Source organism: Grus americana, chromosome 1, assembly GCF_028858705.1.
Source record: "Grus americana isolate bGruAme1 chromosome 1, bGruAme1.mat, whole genome shotgun sequence".
Lineage (NCBI taxonomy): Eukaryota > Metazoa > Chordata > Aves > Gruiformes > Gruidae > Grus > Grus americana.
Genome location: NC_072852.1, coordinates 62,428,280 through 62,453,755, shown reverse-complemented (window position 1 = coordinate 62,453,755; position 25,476 = coordinate 62,428,280). Strand labels below are relative to the sequence as shown.

Below are 25,476 nucleotides of genomic sequence, written 5' to 3'. Positions count from 1 at the left end.
TTGAGTCACAGTTGTTAGAAATCTGCATTCCTAGTATGCTTTACTTGGAATTCTCCCTTCTTGGGTTTTCAGAAGTCACTCTTTATTATACTGTTTCTGTTTTATAAAGAAATCAACCCTTGTCTGGAGAACAATGGTGGGTGCGATAGAAATGCAGAATGCACGCAGACTGGACCCAATCAAGTGAGTACTTTGTCTATGCAGAAAAGTAAGACTGGGCATTGTGTTTTTACAAATGGGTAAAGAAAGATTTCCCCATCTCAACTTTGTTATGAAATCCACCTTTCCATTTAGAAACAAAAATTCTGAAAAGCATATGCTTCCCTCAAAAAAGTATTTGAGGGGGAGTGTGGACAAACATGAAAAAATTAATTTCAGTAAAAGAAATTCAAAGCTGCAGAGGAAAGCAGTGTTTTGCTGTTTCAAGTGGTTGTTTTTCTCCTTTGGGAGGTTTTGATGTGAAAACCTGTCAGTTTAAAAGTATTGCCAGATAATGTTACTTTTATTGTTATGGAAAAAAAACTGTTTCAGACTAGCCCTTTTCCCAGCCTAGCTCAAACATATTCACAAGGAAATAAAACAGCCTGAATCATAGTTCTCGTATAGGGGTAACAGCATACCAGCATCCGCTCACCCCTCTGCTGTTCTGCGTCTCCCATGCAGAAGTACCACATACTGTCCCAAAAGAAAGAGGTATAAAAGGACTGGTGGGAGGAAATAAGCAGCAAATTGACCCAAGCAATTAAGTGACACAGATTAGCATTTTTATTTTTCTAACAGTTTCAGAATAAGCTGAACTCCCTGTTTTCAGCAGTTATCATCCCCCCTTATAGTTTCATATTGGCAGGACTGTAATCCTCCTGCAAACACTGCACAACAGCATTTCTTCAGGAAACAGTGACCAGTAGTCAGAGGCCACCTCCTGCCTTCCAGCCGTCCAGGGACAGGAGGGGCAATAACCCCATCAGCACTTTTTGCCAGTACTGATCAATTAACTCTTTGCCTTGACTCTCATTTGCAAGTCATAGAATCATAGAAAGGTTTGGGTTGGAAGGGACCTTAAAGATCGTCTAGCTCCAACTCCCCTGTTGTGGGCAGGGACACCCTCCACTAGACCAGGTTGCCCAAAGCCTCATCGAACCTGGCCTTAAACACTTCCAAGTCAGTACGTTTCTGGTGGGAGCACAGACCCACTTAACTCCTTCCCCATCCCTCTAGACAAGACAGGTAATGGCTATTTTCTTCCATACACCCACACTGGGGATAGAAGTAGTAGCTACAACATGATTATTTATGCTTCCTTACCCATGCGAATATAGTAACATCAGAGCAGTAATAACCTCCACTACAAAATCCCATTGCAGCAGAGGCAGACTTAAAGGACAGAAATGAGTCTGCTTTCTGTAGGGCTTTCAGTCGTACAGATACATAAACCACTGCTATTACACTGCCTACCAGTTTTATTTCTGAAAATTCAAGGAGATTTCTGCAGCAATCTCCTACATATTAAATGTGAATTCTAAATTGAGAGCCATTAAGCAGTGAATTGGAGAGGAAGATAACTCATTTGTTTGCATCCATGTTAATTTTTCATCTTTGTGATAACTGCAAGCGCAAAACACAGTAACCGTGACGTGTCAAATGCACAATCGCTGCGTGGGAAGCTGTCAGTAACATCAGGACACAATTCCAAGTGTGTTTTGAAGATATGTTTCATCGCTTAAAAAAAAAAAAAAAACAAACCACAAAAAACAACCACCCACCAAAAAACAGGAAGGGAAGAGAGAAGAGTGCCAACCTATGCAAATAAAACAAGGGAAACAAATTAGGGGTTTAGCCTGTTTTGCCAGCAAGATGACTGTGTGCAGGTGTCAGAGGAATCATTTCAAATGACCAGGACAGCAGAGGAGAGACAAGAGATGGATAGGCAGAAAAAGGGCAGATAGAGCCTCTTGGAAATTGTTATTCCCCAATCTTAGCCTATGGTAAGACTCACACTGGCTAGAAACTGCTGTGGGAGAGATGATGTACACCATATCACCATGAAATAATCTGGAAAAAAGTAAATTAAATATAAGTGTGCTGAAAAGAGTCAAACATCTTTCCATGTATGCATGTTTTCTGTTTTTGCTTTGTAGGCAGTATGTAATTGCTTGAAGGGATACTCTGGAGACGGTAAAAGATGCGCATATATCAGTCTGTGTTCACAAGTAAGTATCCATTTAAGGAGAGTATTACGGTCTTGTTATAATCATTAAATTTTGGGGGTTGTATGCATTCAAAACTAAGTCAGATGGGTAGATCTGGGACCTCATATGCCCAGAATCCACTTGCATTAGCTTAGCTAATTTTTAGGTGTGCTTCATCCAGTACACACTTTAGTGCCACCACTGTTTTAGAAACTACACATGCAGTAAGGGCTTTGCCTGCACCACAGCCTGGACATAATACAAGTGAGGACCCAGTCTTAAAAAAAAAAAAAAAAAAAAAAAAAAACCAAAAAACCACCACCACCACTTCAGATCTAAAAAACACAGAGCCTAATCTGTAGTAGTAAAACGCAAGTCATGTCTTCTCAGCAGATTTTTTTTGTCATTGCTAGAATTTATATAGAAATCCACCATATAAATTTGTGTTTGGGACCCTGAGGGCTTGCCAACGTTTCAGTTACTATGGGAGGAAAAAAAAAAAAAAAATGCAGCTTCTAGACAAGACGATTAAAGAGCTTGGTTGAAATTATAAAAGAAGTGCAATCTATTGCATATTACCTGTAATGTAACTAAATAAATAAATAGAAATTAAAGTTTAGGTTGTTGACGCTCAGGGACCAGTTCTAGCAGCCAAGTGATTGGGAACCAAAGAGAATAGCCCACAGTACATCAAAACCCCTATTTATTTTTAATATTCTCCTCTCATTAAGTCCTATGGTGTGATTTGGGACCACATCTGTGCACTCTGAACACGAGACACAATCAAGTGTCAAAATACAAATCCCCTTCTCAGTCTAAAATTTTTGCAGCCAAATCAGAGTATCAAGGCCTCACATTGCTGGGTCATTACCAGCGAAATCCATGTTGGGGCAATCCAGGTGCAGGGTCCTGGGCACGGCTGGGCTCCCTGGAGCAGATGTTTCCAGCAGAGGTCCCAGCCTGCAGGCTCACCTAGGGCAGAGCTCCCATGGAGCAGTCAAAGCACAGAGCCCCTCATCTCCTGTGGCCACGCATAGGCTGCATCCCAAATGCATCCCTGTGGATGCATCATACGGGATAGCAACGCTGCAAGCTGTAGCAAAGGCGGATTACTGAATACAGAAACAGCAGACAGGGTGGGAGGATGGAAACCTCTCTTGATGGGGAGGTTAAGAGAAATGAAAAGGAAAAAATAAAAAAAAGCAGTCTCCACAGAAACCGTTTCCTTCCCACAACACGCAGCACAGGGCTTCCCATGGCATTCCTCATTCTGTCCCTCGCTTATCACCGCAGGCTGAGAATTAGCCACATTCGTTTCGCACGAGCTAGCTCACACGCTGCAAGCCATGCATTTGCGAGCAACGTGATGCCCTGCACCAGCCACGTTGCTCTGCTTCTTGGCAAGCTGCAGCACGGACATATCCACTCTCCTGTGCACGTTAATCCTTTGTGCTCTGAGCACAGTGACAATAATTCTCACCCCCTCAGCTTGGCCTGTCAGCAGATTTTCTCTAACCTTGGAACGCTGCAGAGATGAAAGAGCAAGGGCAAAACCAGAAGCTGGAGGAAGGGGAACTCAAAGTTACTATCTACTGTTTCCTATGATTTTGTACGCTTTTGCTTTTTCCTATGCCCTGTTCCAGCAACTTTGCTTCCAATCAGCCAATTATTCCAGGCTAATTTTATATATCTATATATACACACACATATATACATATGTAATGAGGTGTCACTGTCAGACCAGAGGCTAATCTGGCTTCACTATGGCTAAACCTCTGTGCAGCAAAGCTTCAAGAAAAGCTATGACAAACTCAAGATTGCCAACAGTCCATGTAAAGGTAGCCAAATAAATAGCAAGTGCATCCAAACCCACTACTTATAGCCAGGACTCACTATGGCCTGTCAGGTCAGGCCCCACTGGTAGCTCCCAAAGGAGCTTCTGCTCCCACTTGTGGCCCATGGGAAAGGATCCCTGAGATGACCAGCAACAGAAAGGACACCATGAAATGAGCGCAAGGAAAGAAAACAAGATGGCCTCTCAGTTTTTCCTGATTTGCTCTTGTCCAGGATAGAAACTTATTTGCAAACTAAGGTGCTAACTGGGGAGCACCTACTTGTGACTGAGCAGAGCTCTGAACCCTAAAACACTGTTTCTGGATGAGGAACATCTCCCCTTAGCACAGAGGCCTTCCTGCTGCTCCACGCCTAAGGTTGCGCTGCTGGTGGACCCAGGGGCAGACAGGAGATGCTTTAGAGGAGAGCACATGTGGCAGGTCCCCGTTCCAGCTGGCCCAGGCCATCAGATAGAGAACAACAGACAGTCCTGTGCTAATGTTCTTCCAGAAATCCAGGCTCCTGGCACCACGAAAGTGATTTACAGCTGTAATTAGTTCCCTTCAGTGTAAGTCAATGCTGCTTTGGCAGAACAGCTAAGACTCATCCCTAAAGGTCCAGAGCAAAACTTGCATGGAAATCTTTTGGATCCTTATAGCACCATGAAATGTACATAAGGAGGGAATCAGAGCTACATCCTCTGCATAGAGAGTTATTTCTTATGAACCTTAAATGCTCTTTATTGTTTGCAAGACGGTATATACCATCATAAGTTCCAGTAAGATCAGGTTTCAAAAAGCTGTTGGGATTAAGTCTTTCTAAGCCATATACGTGGAAAAAAAAAAAAAGCGGTGAACTAGAATTCTTTTGTACACCTGGCAATGAAGGAATTAAATATTTTAAAATTTGATCTTACAAGAATAACGGTGGCTGCAGTGAATTTGCCATCTGTAATGACACCGAACTGACAGAAAGGACCTGCACCTGCAAACCTAACTACATTGGGGATGGATTTAAGTGTCGAGGCAATATCTTCCAGGTAAAGCACTGCACGTGTTTGCTGTCCCTTATTTTTCTTCAGATAGTTATTTACTACAATGGTTGTCTCTTGAAACATTCCTTTTTTTTTCTTGGACAAATTGTTAAATCTACCTGACAAATTGAAATAATCCAAATCCAAGAAACCAGGAATAGGAACAGGATGCTGCAAGATAACCTTACCTGCCAAAAAACAAAACAACACCCCCCCCTCCCCCCCCCCAAAACAACCAACCAACCAACCTGATGGACAATCATTATGACTGCAGTACTAGCGAGTTAATACTGGTAATTTTAGGTTTCAAAGAAGCCTATTCTTTGACAGAGCAAGGTAAGATGGGCAGCTTTTATTCCAAACCAGAAGTTCCCTTTCTTGTCCGAGTGCTGCATTTGTTTGCACTCCATGGATGTTGCCTCACATTTGCAGCACTGTTACAAAGTCTTGTTCTTGATTGCAGGAACTTCTCAGGGACTCCAACACATCTAGGTTTTATTTCCACTTAGAGGTAAGAAAATGTTGAACGGGGTTTTTTTTGGGGGGGTACAGGTAGTAATTCTCTGTTTACCCTGAGCCTCAGGGCAGCACAAATCCGTATGCTGGCCTGCTAGTTCAAAGACTCATATTCTAGCTTTGATTCTGCTACCATGATAGACAGATGGCTTTCTCTCACTTCAGCAGAGCTCTTTTCTTATTTTAGTTTGTCAGTGGTCATTGCAAAGTGCCTGCAATACCACAGGTCCATTTGTACCTCTAACGGTATGTATTGGGTCTGGCTGAGATGGAGTTCCTTTTGCTCACAGCAGCCCTCATAGCGCTGTGCTTTGCATTGGTAGCTAGCAAGGTGTCGATAACACACCAGCATTTTGGCTACTGCAGAGCAGTGCTGTCATACATCAACGCTGTCTCGCCAACATTTCCCCTCCCTCACCAATAGGCTGGGGGTGGGCAAGACCTTGGGAGGGGACATAGTCAGGAGAGCTGACCTAAACTGACCAAAGGGATATTCCATACCACATGATGTCTGCTCAGCAATAAAAGCTAAGGGAAAGGAGGAGGAGGAAGGGGGGCATTCATTATTTATGGCACATGTCTTCTGGAGCAACCACTACACATACTGAAGTCCTGCTTCCCAGGAAGTGGCAGGACATCGCCTGCTGATGGGAAGTAGAGAATAAGTCTTTTGTTTTTCCGTTGCTTCCACATGTGGCCTTTTGCTTTAATAAACTGCCTTTATCTCGACCCAGAAGGGTTTTCTTCCATCTTATTTTTCTCCCTTCCCTGTCCTCCTGAGGAGGGGAGCGACAGAGTGGCTTGGTAGGCACCTGGCATCCAGATGAGGTCAACCCAACACACAGTAATTAATCTAATCCTAGGTGCAAGCACCCATGTATCAGCTAAATGCATGTACAAACATATGCATATATCCACACTTGACTATCTCAAGATGAAAACATTTATTCACCTTCCCTTGTCCAAGAGGGAATAGCCCTCTCCACACTCCCTACATTTCATGTTGGTTGAGAGCTTTCCCTCTTGTTGTCATGGCCATTATTGCAGAAGAAAGAGAGACTTGGCTATAAGCCACAAGAGCAGAGAGAAAAAAATCTTCCATTTGACACCCATGGGCAGAGGTGACAGACAGGGCTGTGAAGGAAAGGCCACACTGTACAAGAGTTTCATCCCTGCATTGCAGAGAAGGGAACCCAACGTGCAGCAGCAGCAGGGCTGTCCCCATCACTGTGTGACATTACGTGCATTAAGGACTCATTACTGCTTTGTCCTCTTAAATCTGGCAGGCCTTGTCTATCAGAGATGTTGCAGGCCCCGGCCCTTTCACTCTGTTTGTACCTCGCACAGACGTACTGAACAGCGACCCACGAGTAAGTAAGAAGGCCAGACACTTTCAATGACCTGGCCGTGAGTTTTCAGATTCGGATGCCTCGCTCAACTGCTTCTCAACTCCCTCCACTTTCTGCTGCAGGTCAAGTACTGGATTGCCAAAGGAGTGATGCCTCAGGTCCTCCGGTACCATATGGTGGGCTGTGCCAGTCTGTTGTACAACGACCTGACAGCAATCACCAACGTCACCTCTCTCCAGGGGGACCCGATACACATCGGCTACTCTCAGGTAACACAGCATGAAGAGGCAGGGGACAGAGTAACAAAACAGTCTGCTTTCATTCAGCTTTCTTTAAAAAACCTGAAGGGTTCCTTTTCCTTCTCTGAGGCACAAAAATAAATAAACAGCATTAAAAGAAGACTGCCCATTCAGCACTTAGCTGCTATGCGAAGGGTGGTGTTGTACAGCCCTTGCTTTGACACAAGTTATTTTATCCTCAGACTCTGGCTTTATGAGCACAACAAGAGTTTCAAAAAGCAAAGGGCAATTTATTAAAAGTGAAGCTACTGTTTGCTGCAGATAAAGGATGGTCTGGGCTTACCGATTCAAAGAATTTTGTCACTGGCCTCACCCTCTCACAAGCTTCCACAGAAAAAGTGTTTTTGTTGCCTTTCCAGAACTCACTGGTTTTGAACAATCAAGCTGAAATTATACTCAGTGATGCTGTTGGCAGAAATGGCGTGATCCATGTCATAAACCAAATTCTGGTCCCATCACATATGCAGGATATCCCCCTTAAGAAGGTATTTGCATCTCATTGTCATTCTCAGTCCAGGGGCTTTTCCACAGTTACTGTTAGATATATAAATAATCCAAGTCACAAAAAACCCAGCAATACTCTACAAACATAGTTTGACCCTGCTGAATAAGTTAACTGTAATTCCTGAATTATTTTAAAATATAACATTTATACTAAGAACAGTATAAGAGGACTTCTGCACAGGGCTTTTACGTGCCCTTGATTTCATAACAAAGGGTGACTTACAGGGTAAAGCAAGATACTATATGCTTTTTAAATAGCCATATAGTTTATTTATTAGATAAGTTATTGAATATGCCTTTCTTCGTAGGAAAGCCTTAAAATGGTTGCAGCCAAACACGGATACATCCTGTTCAGCAGTTTACTAGAGGTAAGGACACAGAGACAGCAGCCATAGGGCAATGATTTTAAACACTTTTTAAAGAAAAGAGCACAGACATGGCACATGGCATCACTGGCAGGGTGGTATTCAGTGTAGCCAAAGGGCTCACAACACAACCCTGGTGACCTCCACAGAGGTGGAGGGATGTTGAAAAGACCCACAACCAGATTTCCACCCCACACACTCAGCTCTGTCCTACCATATGTCAAATCACACAGCCAAGGTTTGACACAAGTATGACTTTTTGAGCCCAAAGTTGGGCTGTCAGCTCTGGTTTTCAGTGGGCAGCCCTGGGTGATGAAGCACTTCTGAGAATTTGGGCACGTAACTCAACTTGGGCAGCTCAGCTCAGGTATCTGTTTTTTAAAGTCATGGTGTTTGCAGGCTGGTGACCAGGGAGCCCACTGCATCCCAGTTACACCAGACATTCACCCCATAGGGTCAGTGTCATTTTAGATGGAGCATTAATCCTCTGCCCCAATTTTTGGTATGTTGCAGAAAAACAACCTGCTTGGGCTGATCAACGATCCTATTCACAAACCCGTCACGCTCTTCTGGCCCACAGACACTGCTATCCGTGGGCTGCCACAGGAGCAGCGGGACTTCCTCTTCAAGAAGTCCAACACAGACAAATTGGTGCAGTACCTCAAATTCCACATCGTCCGTGATGCTGCGGTAAGCCCTTGCCTTTTAGGAGCATTGCCAAGGCCAAGATGCGCAAGCCCATACATGTGCATCTCCCCTCTTTCCTTCCCAGGTGTTGGCCTACCAGCTACCCCACTCCACCTCACTGAAGACCCTGCAGGGCTCCAACCTCAGCGTTAGCTGTGGGGATAACGGGAAGATTGTAAGTGTTCACCCTGCCGGCACATTTACCCCTTGCCCCGCTGCAGGATCCGCTCACGCGAATCTCGTTATACCTGTGCACAGCCCCCAGAAAGGGTCAATGGCACCAAAAGTCAATTGATCTTTGCCAGCCCAACAGCCACAAAACCAGGGCAGCCACTCCAACAGATTCAGCAGACTAGATGGTTTGTCAGACTCCTTAGAGCTCTCATTTTCTGTGTTGTAAAATACTACTTGTTCAAAACAGCTCTCAGTTACCTCAAAACTGAAATACCAGCACATTTTAACTTCTCCTACAATGAAATACACAATGGAAAACTATCAAGATGAACCTGGCTTTGGGAGAAACCCTATGAATGCAGCATGTGTATGCAAACTCTGGTTTGTAAGCACTTACAAGCTAAGATTGCAGGCACGCACGCACCTGTTAAGCTACGACGTTTTTCTTTGCAAATGTACCAGATCATACCCACATAATACCCTGGCAAGCATCTGCCTCTGAAAATGTGACTAAGCCTAAACATGCATAAGGTAAACCTGTGGACATCGAGCTGGCATACTCCCTCCCCTTCAGAAAAGGAAAAAGTCTTCCCCATCTGTGATGTTGTAGCATTCAGCTATAGGAACACAGGTCCCCAGATTGGTTTAGAGCAGAGGGAGGGTTATCCCCACCTCCAGTTGAGGCCCTGGATTCAGCCTGGGCCCAAGGAAGACTGGCTCATGACTCGTCACACCCCTCTCTCCCCATCCCATCTCTCAGGGCGCGCTTTTCCTGAACGACAGACAGTGCAAGATAGTGCAGCGGCAGCTGGAGTTCGACGGGGGCATCGCCTATGGTATCGACTGCCTGCTGACAGACCCCAGCCTGGGGGGACGCTGCGACAGCTTCTTCACCATGGATTTCATGGTCAGTCCCCTTTTTTTGGCCCCTACCCTGGCAAAGACACAGCCCAAGGGCCAAACCCTGTCCTCAGAGGGACCAGGGCAACACTCGCAGCAGGTTTAGTACTACTGAGAGTACGTCCCACTGCTTCAGGGCGACTTCATGTGCCACGCTGGTTAGAGCTAAGGTTGAGAAGCACAACTGTTGCTGTCCCAACTGCACAGGGTATTAAGGACACCAGACAGAGAACCGCCCAGTCTGTTGGCCAAGCTCTCAGTCTCACATTCCTTGCTTTCACAGAAATAGCCTTTAGCTCGCCTGAACAGGGACTGTTAGCGTGGAGGAAATTTCCGCTGAACTTTGATGTGTCCCACAAACAGGAAGTTTCGAAACCCATTTTGAAATGGTTTCAAGACCAAATTTACTTCAGTTTAATTAAAATGTATGAAAAATACCTAGAAGCAAAAAAAAAAATTCATGTAGTCAGTCTTAACCTCTTGAAATTTATATTTCAGTTATAAAACCAACACTTTTCTTTATCTCATCTGCCCAAATTACCTTTTGTTTCATTATTTTGTTAAATGAAATGGATATTATTTGCTCAGATCTGGTCAGTGCTTCCTGAAAAGTAACTATTTACCTCTATTCCAAATTAGACATCCAGATCTGATGCAGCCCATGTCAATATCTGTTCGAAGAATATCCACCATCTCCTCCCTGCTTGTTTAAATCCAGGGCAAAGTTTCTTCTTCCAAAGCTTACATTCTGGCATCTAAATTAATTTATTGCATTTCATGGCACTAAATCAATGCAACTATTTTGTTGTTATTCTCCTCTTCTTTTTCCAGAGTTCTTATGTTTGAAATGGATTATAATAAGCCTACGCTCTGCTCATATTTGCTGCTCTCATAAAACAGACTTTTTGTCCATGTCAAATAACCTTTTGTTGCCATTATTTTAATATACCTTTTTTTTTTCCCCCTCTTTTGCACAACAGGGGCATTGTGTTAGCTGTTTCAGTATTTCTAAATGCCCTCCAGGAACAAAACCAAAGGTAAGACGCTAAAATCTTGCCTTTAAGCAGTCTAAACTGCTCTTCTCTGTACTTCACACAAGCGAACTAGAATAAGTTGCTTTGGAAAAAAAAAATAAAAAGAGAACCCTCAACAGTGAGACTGGACTGTTAAGCAATGCCATGAAGCCTCTGGGACAGAGCTGTCCCTGGGCAAACACCCAGACACTGGTGGTGAGGGGGCTTGTCGGTCTCGCACAGCATCCACTGTAGCCAGTGCTTCAGGTGACTTCAGAGCAGGTCCTCCATCCTCATTAATGGTGCTTAGCAAGTCGGGAATCAAATAGAAGGTGGGGGCCTCACACATCACATTTTGATTCAACGTACATCAGAAACTGTGCTTTAAAGAGGAAAAAGCCTCCACATAGCACTCATCTTCCTGTGTTTTTCCCCTCCTCTACGCCGGCACATGCAACACCCAGGAAGGGATCCACTGGTGCACGTACAGGTCCTATGGGCTGTGGAGGGATGGCTGCCGTAGGAACTGCTCCATGGTCATCCACACAGCCAAGTGCTGCAAGGGCTACTTTGGGCCAGACTGCCAAGGTAGGACCCCCCTCCCCACGGCCGATCCGTGGCCTCCCCGAGCATGGCTGTGTAGCACCCAGCAGGCTGAACTGCGGGAGCTGGCATAGGGGCATGAGGGGACACAAGCCACAAGATGGAGGAATTCTGTTGCAAGAGCTGACGTACACAGAAAGTATTAGTGCTTTTCCACTCCAGATAATCTCTTTTTTCACATTTACAGCAAGTTTTAAACTCCATGCTAGTAGCAAGCTAAGGGAATGCTATAGAGAGTGAAGACTGCCCTGCTATAACCAAGCCTGGCAACTCAGTCACCAGCTGAAAGGGCTTGTAACGCAAAACCAGACATCAGGTTCATGGCAGTGATACCAGGACACACCAGAGACACAGCGTATGATTCCTCAGCCACATGCAAGTGCACACACTAGCGTGTAAGCTCAGAAACTGTAGCTTTAACTAGATGCAAGACAGTTTGGGAGGCCTTATCTCCAGCTGTTTGTTAGCAGACACTAACCGTGTGCTTCTTCACCTGCCAGCCCCGCAGGGGAACAGTATGAGGCTTCATGAGGGCACACAGGGTCAGGATCCAGGTTAGGATCTCTGCTGACAGACAGATCCAGGCACACATAGCCCTGCCAGCTCACTCTGTCCAAATTTTGGATTCACACATGAGGCTCTCAAACAATTTTGGCCATCCCAGCTCAAGCTGCCCTTTGGGCTCACCCCAGCAGCACGCAGAGGTACACAGGCAAGGCTGGATTTGGGCAGGGGGTGGGCAGCGCCCTTCGCTGATGAGTCTGAATGAGCAAGTAGCCAGGTTAACAGCACCCAGACCCAAGGCTGAAAGGGTCCACAACACCTTTCTGATCTGACAGCATTTGTAAAAGTCTATCAAGGAATTCTGAGCAGGAGGCTTGCAGTCCCAAGTGTCACAGCTGCTTTTACACACCCTAACAGAGATGCATTTACAGGCATTTCCCTGTTCAAGGATTTTTACAAACAATAAATAAAGAACAGTGACGATGAATAAACATGTACTTGAGCTAAACATCCACTTTTTTTTTTTTTTCCAAACTTTCCAGCTTGCCCAGGGGGCTCAGAGACCCCATGCAATAACCACGGCTCCTGCGATGATGGGTACACTGGGACGGGAGAGTGTCGCTGTGACAGCGGCTTCAACGGGACTTCATGTGAGCTGTGCTTGCCAGGGAGATACGGCTCCAGCTGCAGGCGTACGTTTAAGTTCCCTTTCCATACTGTTGCCCATGTCACACCTAAACTGTTTGGTCCGCGATGGGTTAAGTAAACAAACAAAAAAAATGCTTCCTCCTTTCAACACCAACATTTTTGCCAAGTGCCTTCTCACATGGAGGGATGGCACAAGGTCTCAGAAGAGAGGAGAAGGCAGGGGGCCAGAGGCTTACTTAGCTTTCTCTGCAAGGCCCCTCCTATTCTTATATGGTACATAAGTAACAGGGAATGGAGACAGAACCTCCATCAACAAGTGTTTTCAAGTACAGCACAGCCTCCCCCATCCCCATAAAGGGCAAGACAATGTTTTAGCAATGTGGTTCCTCAAGGATTGCAGAACGCCAAGGTCACACACACTACTTTTGCAGAAGAGAAGAAAAAGGACACCAAAATGAAGGCAGTTTGTGAAGAGGGACAGCAGCCAAGAAACTGTTCACATAATCCATTTCGCTGTGGTTTTAAATGTAAACTAGGTGGAACTAGGATTGATATCACCCTTTAAACTTAAGTGTTTTCCCAACATAAAGCCTTCAGATGAGAAGCTACAACATTAACCCTTCCATCCTAACCATGTGCACCTGTAGTGCTCATGATGCACATATGGTGGGGTTTATGGGCTAGGTATTCTTGGGGTAGAGGCAAGGCACCAGGCTTGGATACCAATGCTCAAGAGTATGCTTACCTGCAATTTATCAATTCTATAGCACAACACAGCATAAACTGTGAGCTAGCAGTCTGACCCAGATTGTGGTCTAACAGAAAAAATGTTTTATAGCCCCTTCTCTTTAATGCATATTTACATCAGCCAAAAAATAAGATAACTAGAGGGTAAAACTCCTTTTCAGCAGGACCAGGTCTTCACAGAAACAGCTTCCCTAGTCCCACATCATTTTCCTCTTTGAGCAACAGTATGTCAGGAAGAGGGATAAGGCAAGAAAGAATGCTACTTCATCACATTATAAAACAGAAAACCACCAATAATTCCTTAAGAAGGATTCAGTATGTAAGTTATCATAGGGACTGATATCAAAGACTGGGAAAAGCATCACCTATAGATTAAATCAGTCCCTCATGCTTCAGTTTGCAGGGCACAAGGGGTAACACTCCATGTATAAAAGGAGCAAAAGGAATTCAGAAGCTTTTAGTCATAAAAATATCTAAAACCTAAATAAATAAGTTACAACTAATTTGCCCATGTCTTACAGCAAAGGTCACTAACCTCATACTTGGTTTCCTTAGTCAGTCAGACCTTCTCCCAAGCAGTAAACAAACAAACACTTTTTCTCCCTCTGCACACCTTCTCTCTGGCTAAAAGGCTTCCCCACAAGCAGCAGCTGCTGCACGTTAGGACAGGATCAGGCTGGATCTTCAGCTCAGCCATTAACTCCTTCCTGCCATAGCTCTTTGTGAAGTTTGCTACTCTACCACAATGCAGATCAATACTCATTTTAATTTCCAGAGGCACAGTGAGTGAATGTCAGTTATAAAATCATAGGATAATTCAGGTTGGAAGGCACCTCGGGAGGTCTCTAGTCCAACACCCTGCTCAACACAGGGTCAGCTCTGAGCTCAAACCAGGTTGTTCAGGATCTATCCTGTCAGGGCTTGCAAACCTCCAAGGATGGAAACTGCCCAACCACTTTGGACAGTGTGGCCCACTGCTTGACTGGCCTCATGGTGAAAAACCATGAGGTTAAATTTATTTAAGTAATTGATAAATATTTGTATATAAACTGACAGTCTAGGTGACGTTTCCCTAGGGAAAGATTTTCCCCTTTCCCAAAGGCAGCTCTGTATGTGATCCCTCTGCGTTTCTTTTGCAGCCTGCGAATGCAAGACCAACGGGCAGTGTGACGAAGGATATTCGGGAACAGGACGGTGTTTCTGTGAAACAGGATGGACTGGCCGGCTGTGTGAAACCAAGCTAGGTCTCTGCCTCCTCTCACCAGGCTCTGTCGCGTGGAGCCACGGGTTGATAGCACTTGCAATTCAACAGAGGGTTTGTGTAGAGAAGAGAGAGGAAGGGTTAATAACATCAGAAGCCTTCACTGGAGGGGAAGGGACTCTGCTCTGGACTCTGAACACGTCCCTTCACCTCCCTGTCTCCTCCTTTGTGAAATGGGAATATAAGTGCTTACCTCCCTGTGGAGGGGCTTTGGGCTACATGAGGGAAGGTATTACCTGAGAGCTAAGCAGTCAAAAAAAATGTCTTACAGGTTTTTCCAAGCAAGACTGGTGTGAGGACTTTTCTTTCTGCATGAAACAAGGGCATTGCAATATAAATAGCATTTTCATCCCAGCTCTTCTGCCTTCCCCACAGCTCTGCAGCCAATGTGCTCCCCAAGCTGCTCCACCAACGCCGTCTGCATGGAGAACAACACGTGTCAGTGCAAGCCATTTTACAACGGGGATGGGCTCACATGCACAGGTGAGCTCCCTCTTGCACAGCCTGCTACGAGAAATCAGGTCGTCCCCTCTCACACATGCACTTGCATGCAGTAATCGCCCGGTATGAAATGTTGGCTATCAAACCTAACAACTTCCACAGTGCAGCGAGTGTAACAAATTTAGGATATATACAGATCAGGTTTTGCCTGAAGCAAGTGGCTGGCTTCACCAGGTTTTACCGAGGAGGAGTATGAGCAAGAAGTGTGCTTCCGTCAGGTTTTGGAGACAGCAGGGTTTTCAGCAGTGTTTCACTTACAGGATTTTCTTGGATGACGTTAGGCACTAAGGCAGTTCCCCAGTGACATCACTGCAGAAACAGTTGTTCTTTCTGAGCTAGGTGTCTCACATCCTCCAAAGTCACCCTGGCCAGAGCAGAGTCCCCAAAAGAGCAGCTCTCTTGGGCCACCAAAAGGCAAAGCAGAATCTCTGGGGGTGGTTCCATGTCTCTTAAATCCTGACAAGGGCTTCAGAGCCCAGAAGGACAGACAGCTTTTGCACAAGTTCAGGAATGCCTCAGGAAACTCAAACAGGTTTTTTTCCCCCAAACAAGTGTTCTAGTACTCTTAGTGTGTCTTAAAAATCTGGAAGTGGTTTGTCTTTGTGAAGATCATCCTCTAAAAGCAGACTTTACTCACCTGTTTTCTTTTTCCCCCGTGCAGCTGCAGACCTTTGCAAACAAAACAACGGCGGGTGCCACAAGGCAGCTGAATGCACACAGCTTGGGGTGAAGGTCTTCTGCAGCTGCCAGAAAGGGTACAAGGGAGATGGCTTTACATGCCTTCCAATAAATCCTTGTGCCGACGGATTCAACGGAGGCTGCCATGAGCATGCCATTTGCATTGTCATAGGACCTGTAAGTTGAATGATTTCAGTCACCAGCAGGGAAGCCTGAGGCATTTCTTCCTGGTGCCAGCAGAAGTCTTTTCTGTGGCTGGATCATACTCCATACCTTTCCAAGTCCCTGTTTTCCAAAACAACCTTTACGTAGCTCCAGCCAACTTTCCACATCAGTTCAGTATCCTTTCAGCTGAGGGGTGAGAAACAGTTTGGCATCTTTGCTCTAGGGAAAGGGGTACTACAGCAGATGGGATATTTTGCATGTGTAATTTTTCTGTCCCCTTCTTAGCTCTCCCTGACTGGATATCCCTATTTGCAGTAGGAGTTTGTTGGATTGAAACTGAATATATTTTGGTGGCTAGACCTGGGGACAGTTGGGAGAATAGCGTCACTTGTTGGTTGGCTGGACTCAGCTTAAAAAGCTCTGCAGCCACGTGATACAAATTCCTTGGCCCGCACGGTCAAAGTTGTTGAGGAAAACTTGTGCCGGTGACTGGATCCAGCATTTGTCCTGGTGCTTTTGGGATCATCTGTCCATTCCATTTTGGTGGCTTGCCTGATGTGTCTTCCAGGAGCTATCTAGAAAAGCCTTGTCGCTAATCGGTTCCAGCTGCCAACCATCACAATCCCTGGATGTCACCAACTCCTGCTTAGTTTATGTTCCTCGCTTTATTACTATCAGTGCAGAAAATTCCTTTCATGCTCCCATGCCCAGTCATTTAAATATCATTCTGATTGGTTTGCCATCTATTTTTGTTAATTATGTGTCATATAATTCTCCAATGCATGCTTCGTGGATGGAGTTATGCTTTGCTATTAATTCAGCAAAGCACTCAACCGCATGTGTAAATGTTTTGCTTAGAAGAATAAATGTCAGAATCAGAGTTTGTGCTCTGTTGAATCACAGTTGTTAGTAGCAACTTCCCTGTTTGTCCATTCCTGGCTATATCAAGTGAAATTTTTCCAACAGTTCAGAATGTTGCTTGAAATACCACTTTTATGTCAGTTAACTACTTGGCTCAGCCTTTTTTTTCTCTCTCTGACCAGGACAAACGCCAGTGCAAATGTAAAAATAACTATATTGGTGATGGGCTGAACTGCTCGGTGATGCAGCTCCCTCTCGACCGCTGCTTGCAAGACAACGGGCAGTGCCACCCCGACGCTGACTGTGCCGATCTCCACTTCCAAGGTGAGGATGACACACCGTGCACGCCACGGGACAGGGACATCCTCATCCCTGTGCCACTGCAGTGAAGCCAGTGGCCAGGTTCCTTGTGTTTATAAGTCCACCCAGTTCTCTACCTATATCCCCTTGAAACAATGAGATTTAAGCATGATTAGAACATGTGCTTAAATCCTCTGCAATACTGGATTTATGAAGCAACAAATGAGGGTATTCCAGGTAGGAATATTACCTGTAAGGGATCAATTTGTCTTCACTACAACTCACAAAATTCACAGGTATTTGTATGGCACAGTTGACTGCATCCAGACATGGAAACCCCCTCAGGAAGAGCTGGTTCTTCTCTCTCTTTGCAGATACCACGGTTGGGGTTTTCCATTTACGGTCCCCACAAGGGCAGTACAAAATGACTTACGAGAAGGCAAAGGAGGCCTGTGCCAATGAGTCAGCCACCATCGCTACGTATAACCAGCTGCTGTACGCACAGAAGGTGAGGTAGCCTCGCTGCGGGAGGAGATCCCCGGAGCAGACCTACCCACAGCGTAAATGGGGAGGGAAGAGCAAGGGGGCTGCTCTGTGCTAATAAGCTACATTGTCCCTCCTTTCCTTCCCCTGTGCCCCGGGGAGCAGTTTTCAGACTGTTTATTGGTTTCATGCTTGCTCATACAGCACTGAAAGCAGTTGCCAACTTCTCGTTTCCAGTGATCCTGGGGTGACATGGTAAAGTCACTTAGAGAGTATTTTCATGGGAGTTTTAAATATTAACACTTCTTAAAGAAATGCACACTTCAGAATTATGCTTAGATTATTTTTTTTAACGTAAGGTTCCAGGAATCTTTTTCCCAAAGGCTGTTAACTTCACAGAGCTATTTCCATATTCTTTTCCTTGACTGTGTTACAGACAAGGAATGGCTGACATCAGTGGGATAAGCATCACATCTTGGGTTTGTGAAACTTGTTTTAGAAGAGTGGGTCAGACTGAATGTGCCTTTCTGGCTCCTTCCCATCTGCGGAAGGAAGAAAGATGCTCACTGTTTAGAGACACCTTTAGCAAAATGCGAGGCTGGACCGTGGCCAGCATGTAAACCTCCTTCTGCTGCCCAAGGAGATGCAGATTGCAGCTGGAGCTGCGTGTCGTCTGAGCCCTGTAGTCTAAATATTTCCCTCAAAGCAGCAAAGTGGGCAACGGGGCTGGCTCCAGTGCTCCTGGGGTTTATTTTCTATGTTGAGCTGGTTTGTCAGCCCTTCTGATGCCGACAGAAGGTGGGCTGGCACACAGTGGGATCACGCATCCCCTTCGGCTTTCACACCCACCTCTGACCCTGCCTGGCTTTGGGCTTGGGGAAGGTTTTCCCAGGAAAGGCTCCTGCATGGGGAGCCACTGACTTTTGGGAGTGCCCCCTCTTTGCGTCCCCTTGGCCCAAAGCTCAGCACAGGGCAGGCTGCAGGACGGACAGACAGAGCCTGCTCAGACCCTCAGAAAGAGGGCTGGTGGGGTGGGTGCTGCCTGAGGGCCCCAGGGAGGATCGTCCATTCCCTCCACAGCACCCCAGCCCCACCACCCAGCTCTTCCCCCTGTGCTTTTTCCCTTATGGCTGTGCCGGCTGCAGGCGAGGTACCACCTGTGCGCTGCCGGCTGGCTAGATGGCGAAAGAGTGGGCTACCCCACTGCCTTCTCCTCCCCAAACTGCGGCTCCGGGTACGTCGGCATCGTGGACTATGGGAGAAGAGTCAACCTGAGTGAAACCTGGGACGTCTTCTGCTACAGGGAGAAAGGTAAGAGGGTCCTTTGCTGCATCCCTTTGCGCAAAGCAGAGCAGCAGCCTGGATTTAGGTTCCCTTGCTCAGTCACAGACTGCTAAATAACACTGCAAGAGACTCCGCCTCTTTTTAATTAAAAAAAAAAAAAACCCAATCTGTTGCCTCCAAGTTGTTTTTTCAGGCACAGGACAGCCTAAAGCCTTCTAGCAAAGGGCGTCTGCCCACGCGGCTGTCTGCATTTGTACCTTACAGAGGTGAACTGCACCTGCAAGCCAGGCTACGTGGGGGACGGCTTCTCCTGCAGCGGGAACTTGCTGCAAGTGCTGATGTCCTTCCCAACGCTGACCAACTTCTTGTCGGTACGGCCCACAGCTGGCGCGCTGCTCGGTCGGGCGAGCGGAGCGAAGCAGGCTCTGCCACCGGGTTGTATCTCAGTGTTTGCTTTACTAGCACGGCAAATACAGGTAACAACAACGCACCAGCAAAGGAAATCTAAAGTCTAAATCTAAATTGACGTCTGAATCTGCACCGTCAAAATCAGAACTTTTTTCTACTGTTTTTTTAATTACTTGCTCCAAAGAGGTTTCAGGTTTCTGAAACTGTTTTTGAAATAAAATGCTGCTGCAGCTTTAGCTTAAAGAAGATTCTGTGCACAACTGCTCCTGGCTTTTTAAGCGTCAAAAGGAGCACAGTGCTGTGTAACTTTATTGAATTGCTGCTGAGGAGAGGCAAAACATTAAAAGGCTCCCTTTCTTGCCACCACTCGGAAAGGCATTCTATGTGTAAGTAGCCTCACAGACAACAAGGGCCCAACTCCTGCAAGTCAGTGTAAGATGTGCTCATCACATCAGCAGCTAAAACTGGGGTTTGAATACAAACGTTCTTTTGTAACGTCACTCCAGAGCTGCTTCATGGCTAATAAAAGAAAGCTTCTTTGTCGTTATTTATCCGGTCTCATCTTTTCAGCTCCCAACACAGGAGCGCACAATTGCTCTTTAGTAAAGCTGGATTTTGTTTTCTGCCTAGGACATCATGGCTTACTCCAACAGCTCCAGGAAGGGGAGAGAGTTCCTGCGGTACCTCACGGACCTGTCAGTGCACGCCACTCTCTTTGCTCCAAACGATAGCGGGTTAAGGGAAAATGAGGTCAGGGTGGTTTTCTTTTATTCCTTCCTCATTTTAATAACACTTTTTAAACAGCCATTATGGGTTTCTGTATCCCGGTGAAATTTAAGTTTAAAAAAAAAATCATAGTACAACATGACTTCCGTGTAACCCCACGTAGTTTAAACTGTGCTTCTGAAAGAGGCGAGTTCATCGTTTCCATTGCTTTTCCATAGTTACGAGTGTAAGGTTATCAAGTGCTCAAGTCGCTACAGAGACTTTTCCGTCAGGGATTTTAGTTACCCAGTTATAAAGGAGTCTGCCTGAGATGAAGCCTTCTCTGGCTTATTAACATCGAGCACAGTTATTTGAAGAAAGCAGTGCACAGCTTTGGTATTTCCCACAAATACATTAAAGGCATCTAGGTAAGCTGTTTCTAGCTTCATTTCTGTGCTTATCCCTTTTTTCCTTCTTTCAATCAAACATTGTCTCAAACAATTCACATGGGTTTACACCCTGGCTTACATCTTCAAGCTGTTTGGAATCTCTCTAAAGCTCATCACTTCAGGTCATCATACGAAAGAGTAAAAGCCTTTGTCCCACCAGAATCAAGGTGGTGCCTGCTGCAGGCAGCTATCAGAGGCCAGCGGGGACAGAAGATCCCACTGTTCGCATCCAGATTTCCCAATAGCCTTTATCCCATATTGCACTTGCTACAGCATTAATAGCAAAGAGGGAAAAAGGTCACGGGCACTTAGCCTCCTGCTAAATCCAGATGATTAATGAGATCATTTAATGGTCCTTGTATTTTGCTCTCATTTGCAGACACTTTCCGGGCGAGACATTGAGTATCATTTATCTAACGCCAGCATAATGTTTTATGAGGACTTGACCAACGGAACCACTCTTCTAACTCGTCTAGGGGAAAAACTACTTGTTACAAACACCAGGGGCCAGGAACATCAAGCCTCCCCCACCGAACAGGTACCTTTTTAATAGATCTCCCATCTTCGTGCTTTTCCCCCCTTAGGCTATACCCCGTAACTGGGTGACACACCGATTAGGAGAGCAATTGGGTAAGGTTGTGGGGGACAGCAATGAGAGGCTGACTTCAGAAGGCTCTTTCCTGCCCAGAGACTGCAGGATGGGAGCTGGCAAACTGCAAGTTTATAAGTTTGCAAATGCCCAAGCTCTGACCCGCAGAACTCAAAGGAAGCTGTTCAGGTGGCCTGCAGGAATGGCAGGATGGGGATACAGACTTGATTCAACTCCTCTCAGCCTGCAGGACTGTGGGAGATGGATAGGCAGGAGAGATGAGAGATAAGAAACGTGTTGGCATTTGTAAAGTTCCTTGGTAACCTTCTGGGAGAGGCCAGCACAGCCTTGCTCAGAGCTAAAGCAGACAAAGCAGTAGTTTGCATTTTTTTATTACTATTTCAGTGGGTTTTAAATGCAAAAATTGCTATCCTTTTTGCAAATGGAAAGTATCCTTTGACATTTTAGGGGAACACATCCTTTGAAAGCATACCCAACTTCTGATTTTTTATTAAGAAAATACTCACTGCCTAAGCATTTCAAATGACATCTGTGACAGCAACCCCTTGAGACCGAGGCTGGGACTCTGCTGTGAGTGATGCAGTGTAGCTGAATAGGAAAATAAGCAACTCTACGTCTGTGGGCTTGCTGTTCAAATGTGCTCTAGAGAATGGTGCTGGATCCAGGGAAAGTTGAGCGTCCAACATGCCAAGCACAGGGGGAGATTTTCACAGACACCAATAAGAAGGAAATAGGTGCTGCAGGAAAAGGTGCACAAATGACTCATCTGTTGCCTTTGCTCCCTTTCTTCTTCCCCTTCCAGGAGAAATTCTTTTGGCATGAGAATTACGATGTATATTTTTAAAATCACCCTATACTGTGAATCCAGTAATCACATTAATAAAGTATACCCTCATGAGAGATCAGGTACACCAGCACAAGGCTTACCTGTATCACTCATTAGCATGCCAGAAGCTCTTTTGGATCACTTTGATCTGATATTTGAGTTAGAAGAGATTTTCCTTAAAAAAATCCTCCTTTCTTCAAAAGCTGCCAAGGGGAGATTCTGAGCTCATTAACACAAATCTCTCTCCTGCCCTTCAAAGCTGGTTGGAAATGTGTAGTTCCTCTTCCTCCCTGGAGGACCTGAGGAAGCCCCTGGTTCCCCCAGCTGCAGTAATGCTTGGCGGGGGGGGGGCAGGGTGGGAAGGAGAGGTGGCAGCCACTTTCCACCCATGGTCCAAGCACCCACCTGTCCCCACACACGAGGTTGGAGCCCACCAGCTTTCCCCAGGACCTTGCCAGGGCAGCACAGGGGTGAGGGAGAGGGAGGAGGACATGGTGTGACTCCCACTCCGCTCTGCGGTGCCACCATGGCAGAGCCCCTTCCTCCCTGGGCACAGAAAGTTGCCCTGTGCTCCAGCATCAGCGTACCACCTCCTGCCAGGGGCAAGAGCAGGCAGCAGCTCCCAGTTCTGCTCACCGAGGAGAAACCATTTTGCTACGATGCAATTTAAAGCAGAGTTTGCAATAGCACAGACACCCATGAACCCATCCTTCCAAAATGCTGGAGAGACTCAGGATCGGCTCGAAGCAGTCAAGGACTGGGGAAGTGTTGGGGTAGCAATGGCTGATCCCATCCCTCTCCCTTATCACATCCCGATAAGCTGACAAATGGGACCACCTTCCAGCTCGCCAACGCTAGGCCACCAAATAATCTGTGGGCAGCAGCTCCCGGCCAGTGCTGACCCAGCTCTTTGGAGCCAGCAAACTCAGTGCAAGTGTCATCCTCAGCACAGAAAGCAGCTGTAACAGAGGCAGGCTGCAGCTGTAACAGCGCTCCTAAGCACAGCGTGGCAATTGCACAAACATCACAAAACCCTTGATTTTAAAAAAAAAAAAAATATTACAAAGAAATGCCTGAAGACAATATGCAGGTAATGATGATGGCTACTTCATGCACAGGAGAGTCACGACCAACCTGGGACCACCCCAGGCTGATGTCCAGTGCAAGCCCCCAACTTGATTTTTCTTGTAAGTGAGGTAGGGAAATAGGCTCAAGGTTTATTTCAGTCCTAAATGGAGGAGGGTCAAAGCTCGGCTCTCATTGCTCTTTTTCCTGACAGAGCGAGATCAGATATGTGGACCAAAGTGCTATTGTTGAGTGGGATATAATCGCTTCCAATGGGATAATCCACGTCATTTCAGAGCCTTTAAAGGCTCCACCAACACCTGTAAGTACATAGTAATTTTATTTTATTTTTTGAGTGGTGGGAAGTTGCTGTGGTTTATATCATCCCAAAGTCATTGCTGACATTCATACATTCCCAGTTTCCCTCCCATATACATGCAGTTTCAGTTTAAAAGGTTACTTTGAAAGAAAATTAGAGGTTGAGAACAAGGTGCCAGTGCAGCTTGTTCAAAATGTTTCTGCCTGAACTAGTTCTTCCCGTGTTTATTGTAATGGAGGTTTTATAAAGATCCATTTCAGTTCTTCCAAAAAGATCTTTCAAGCTTCTAAGGAAAACCTTTTGCTCTTGGCTTTGAGTTCATTCCTATCCGAAACAACAAGGTGTTTTGAAAATAGGTATGTTTTTTGCCTGCATGAATTCCTGGAGCCATCCCAGTTATCCAATTATCTCTCCCATTAGAAAGACCAAAGCAAATTGGGCATGGCAGAACAGCACAGTTTAGGGGTGCCGTCCTTTCCGTGGAGGCAAGTCAAATTAGCAGCTGCACTGCTTCGAGCTGGAACGAAAATTCCAGCTGCTGGTCCCAGCAGCAGGAAGGCAGGAGCATTGTTCTCTTCATTCCTCACCAGCAAAGTTCACTGCTGTGTATAAAAGGGAGGAAAAGCATTTTGTCCACCTGCAGCACAACTGGGACGTGTCACAGAAGCGATCCCTGCTGCCCCTGGGAAAGGCGCACAGCGAGCACCTTTTGCCAGTACAAAATGTTTTCCTTAACGAAGTGTTCAGATGTGCAGTGTTAGCATTCCCCAGGTCTGTTCTGGGTACTCTGTGACAGCCCAACACAGGCTCAAGCTGATCTTGCAAGAAGACTCACCACTTCTTTAATCTGAAGAACTTCCCTCCTGTTGGGGTAACTCTTTCTGATCCTTCTCTCTGTGCGCTGGAGGAGCCTCACTTACCTTCACAGCCAACCCATCCCAGCTCTGATTTCAGAAGCGGCTAACCAGCTGCTTCCTTGGTCCACAAGGTTAATCCTATCAATATGCTATTTCTCACCTTCATTTTGTTCTGAGCAACCCTTTCTCCTTTACAAACCAGCCTTCTTGTTCCTAGAAGCTCAGTAATATGCCTGCACAATCTCGGTTCACAAAAATCCCTTGCAGCCTACAATCCTCAGAAGTAGGAAATGACACACTTGGGTAAAAGCATAAATTACTGCCTGAAAATGATTCAAAATAATAGGCAATTTCTGTCAGTCTACAGCAGCATGATATTACAGTCTTTATAATACCTTTCACATGCTAGAGGGCAACTCAATGTTTTCTAATATTTAGCTGTCCAGCTGCACCATGTAAATTACTTCATTTTCTAAAAAATACATGAACAGAGCATATCTATTAAGACAACAATGTGATTATTTTTGCCAGGGTAAGTTTAATAATTAGTTGTCTAGGCAGGAGACCACGGAGCTAGGGCGTCACATAGGAAAGCAAGAATAAGAGCATATGAATCTCCTACCCATTTCCAGACCCCTCCTCACCTCCTGGACTGCCAGCAAAGAGCACAGTGCTTTGGGGAGATTGCAGCCTGAGTGGCTGCATGCCCTGGGATCCCTCAAATTTATCATCACCCCAAAACTGCCACTCACCTCCATGATACCAGTCTATCAGGCCACAGAGCTGCAGAAGGCAAACCAAAGTCAGAGTCTGGAGGCATTTCTCCCCTTTAGATTAAATCTAGATCATATGTGAATTCCTGTCAGTCCTTCACCCTCTGCAGAAGCTGGCAGTCCCTCCAACCAGCGAGAGGATGGATGGGCCTGGTTTCGGATGCAGTTTGGTTTGAGCCCGGGTCAGCAGGGCTCAGAGGCTGGTATGGCTGCCAGTAGCTGGCAATAACCAACGCCTCCCCAGCGCACAGAGCCCTCCGGGGTTAATAGCACACGTTTCTAAGCCTGCTTAAGGGAATTTGGTATCCACTTCTCCTCAGGCCAGTGAGGTTTCAGCCTCATCGTAGCCTCTGTCGCTGCTTTGAAAAACCGGACCAGAAAAGCTCACTTAGGCATGCTCTGTAACTTCAAAAACATAAACAAGATGAAGCTGTACTACAGCCAGTGTACAGTACCCTGAAAAAAAATTAATTTGTAATTACTATTAAAAGGCTATACTAAATTGTCTCTAGGTATCATGTACCTGGAAACTGGAGCACAAAAGCACTTCAGGACTAGGACACTGCA

The 25,476-nt window shown here is 45.8% G+C and overlaps 1 protein-coding gene across 5 annotated transcripts in view; it reads left to right on the top strand.

Moving 5' to 3' along the window:
* STAB2 (stabilin 2) overlaps positions 1–25,476 on the top strand; it is an 88,802-nt gene that overhangs the window by 59,757 nt on the left and 3,569 nt on the right. For 3 of the 5 annotated variants that reach the window (XM_054828409.1, XM_054828391.1, XM_054828418.1), the window contains 24 exons: positions 110–183; positions 2,139–2,210; positions 4,942–5,061; positions 5,519–5,566; positions 6,858–6,941; positions 7,043–7,189; positions 7,579–7,704; positions 8,032–8,091; positions 8,602–8,778; positions 8,861–8,950; positions 9,710–9,856; positions 10,830–10,886; positions 11,327–11,450; positions 12,512–12,661; positions 14,504–14,608; positions 15,001–15,108; positions 15,788–15,981; positions 17,013–17,154; positions 17,505–17,638; positions 18,759–18,924; positions 19,162–19,268; positions 19,936–20,055; positions 20,839–20,997; positions 23,175–23,282. In XM_054828409.1, coding sequence (XP_054684384.1) covers positions 110–183; positions 2,139–2,210; positions 4,942–5,061; positions 5,519–5,566; positions 6,858–6,941; positions 7,043–7,189; positions 7,579–7,704; positions 8,032–8,091; positions 8,602–8,778; positions 8,861–8,950; positions 9,710–9,856; positions 10,830–10,886; positions 11,327–11,450; positions 12,512–12,661; positions 14,504–14,608; positions 15,001–15,108; positions 15,788–15,981; positions 17,013–17,154; positions 17,505–17,638; positions 18,759–18,924; positions 19,162–19,268; positions 19,936–20,055; positions 20,839–20,997; positions 23,175–23,282 — 2,819 coding nt within the window. Of the gene's footprint in view, positions 1–109; positions 184–2,138; positions 2,211–4,941; positions 5,062–5,518; positions 5,567–6,857; positions 6,942–7,042; positions 7,190–7,578; positions 7,705–8,031; positions 8,092–8,601; positions 8,779–8,860; positions 8,951–9,709; positions 9,857–10,829; positions 10,887–11,326; positions 11,451–12,511; positions 12,662–14,503; positions 14,609–15,000; positions 15,109–15,787; positions 15,982–17,012; positions 17,155–17,504; positions 17,639–18,758; positions 18,925–19,161; positions 19,269–19,935; positions 20,056–20,838; positions 20,998–23,174; positions 23,283–25,476 lie in introns of those variants that run through there. The other 2 variants (XM_054828400.1, XR_008577448.1) reach the window with 2 other exon arrangements.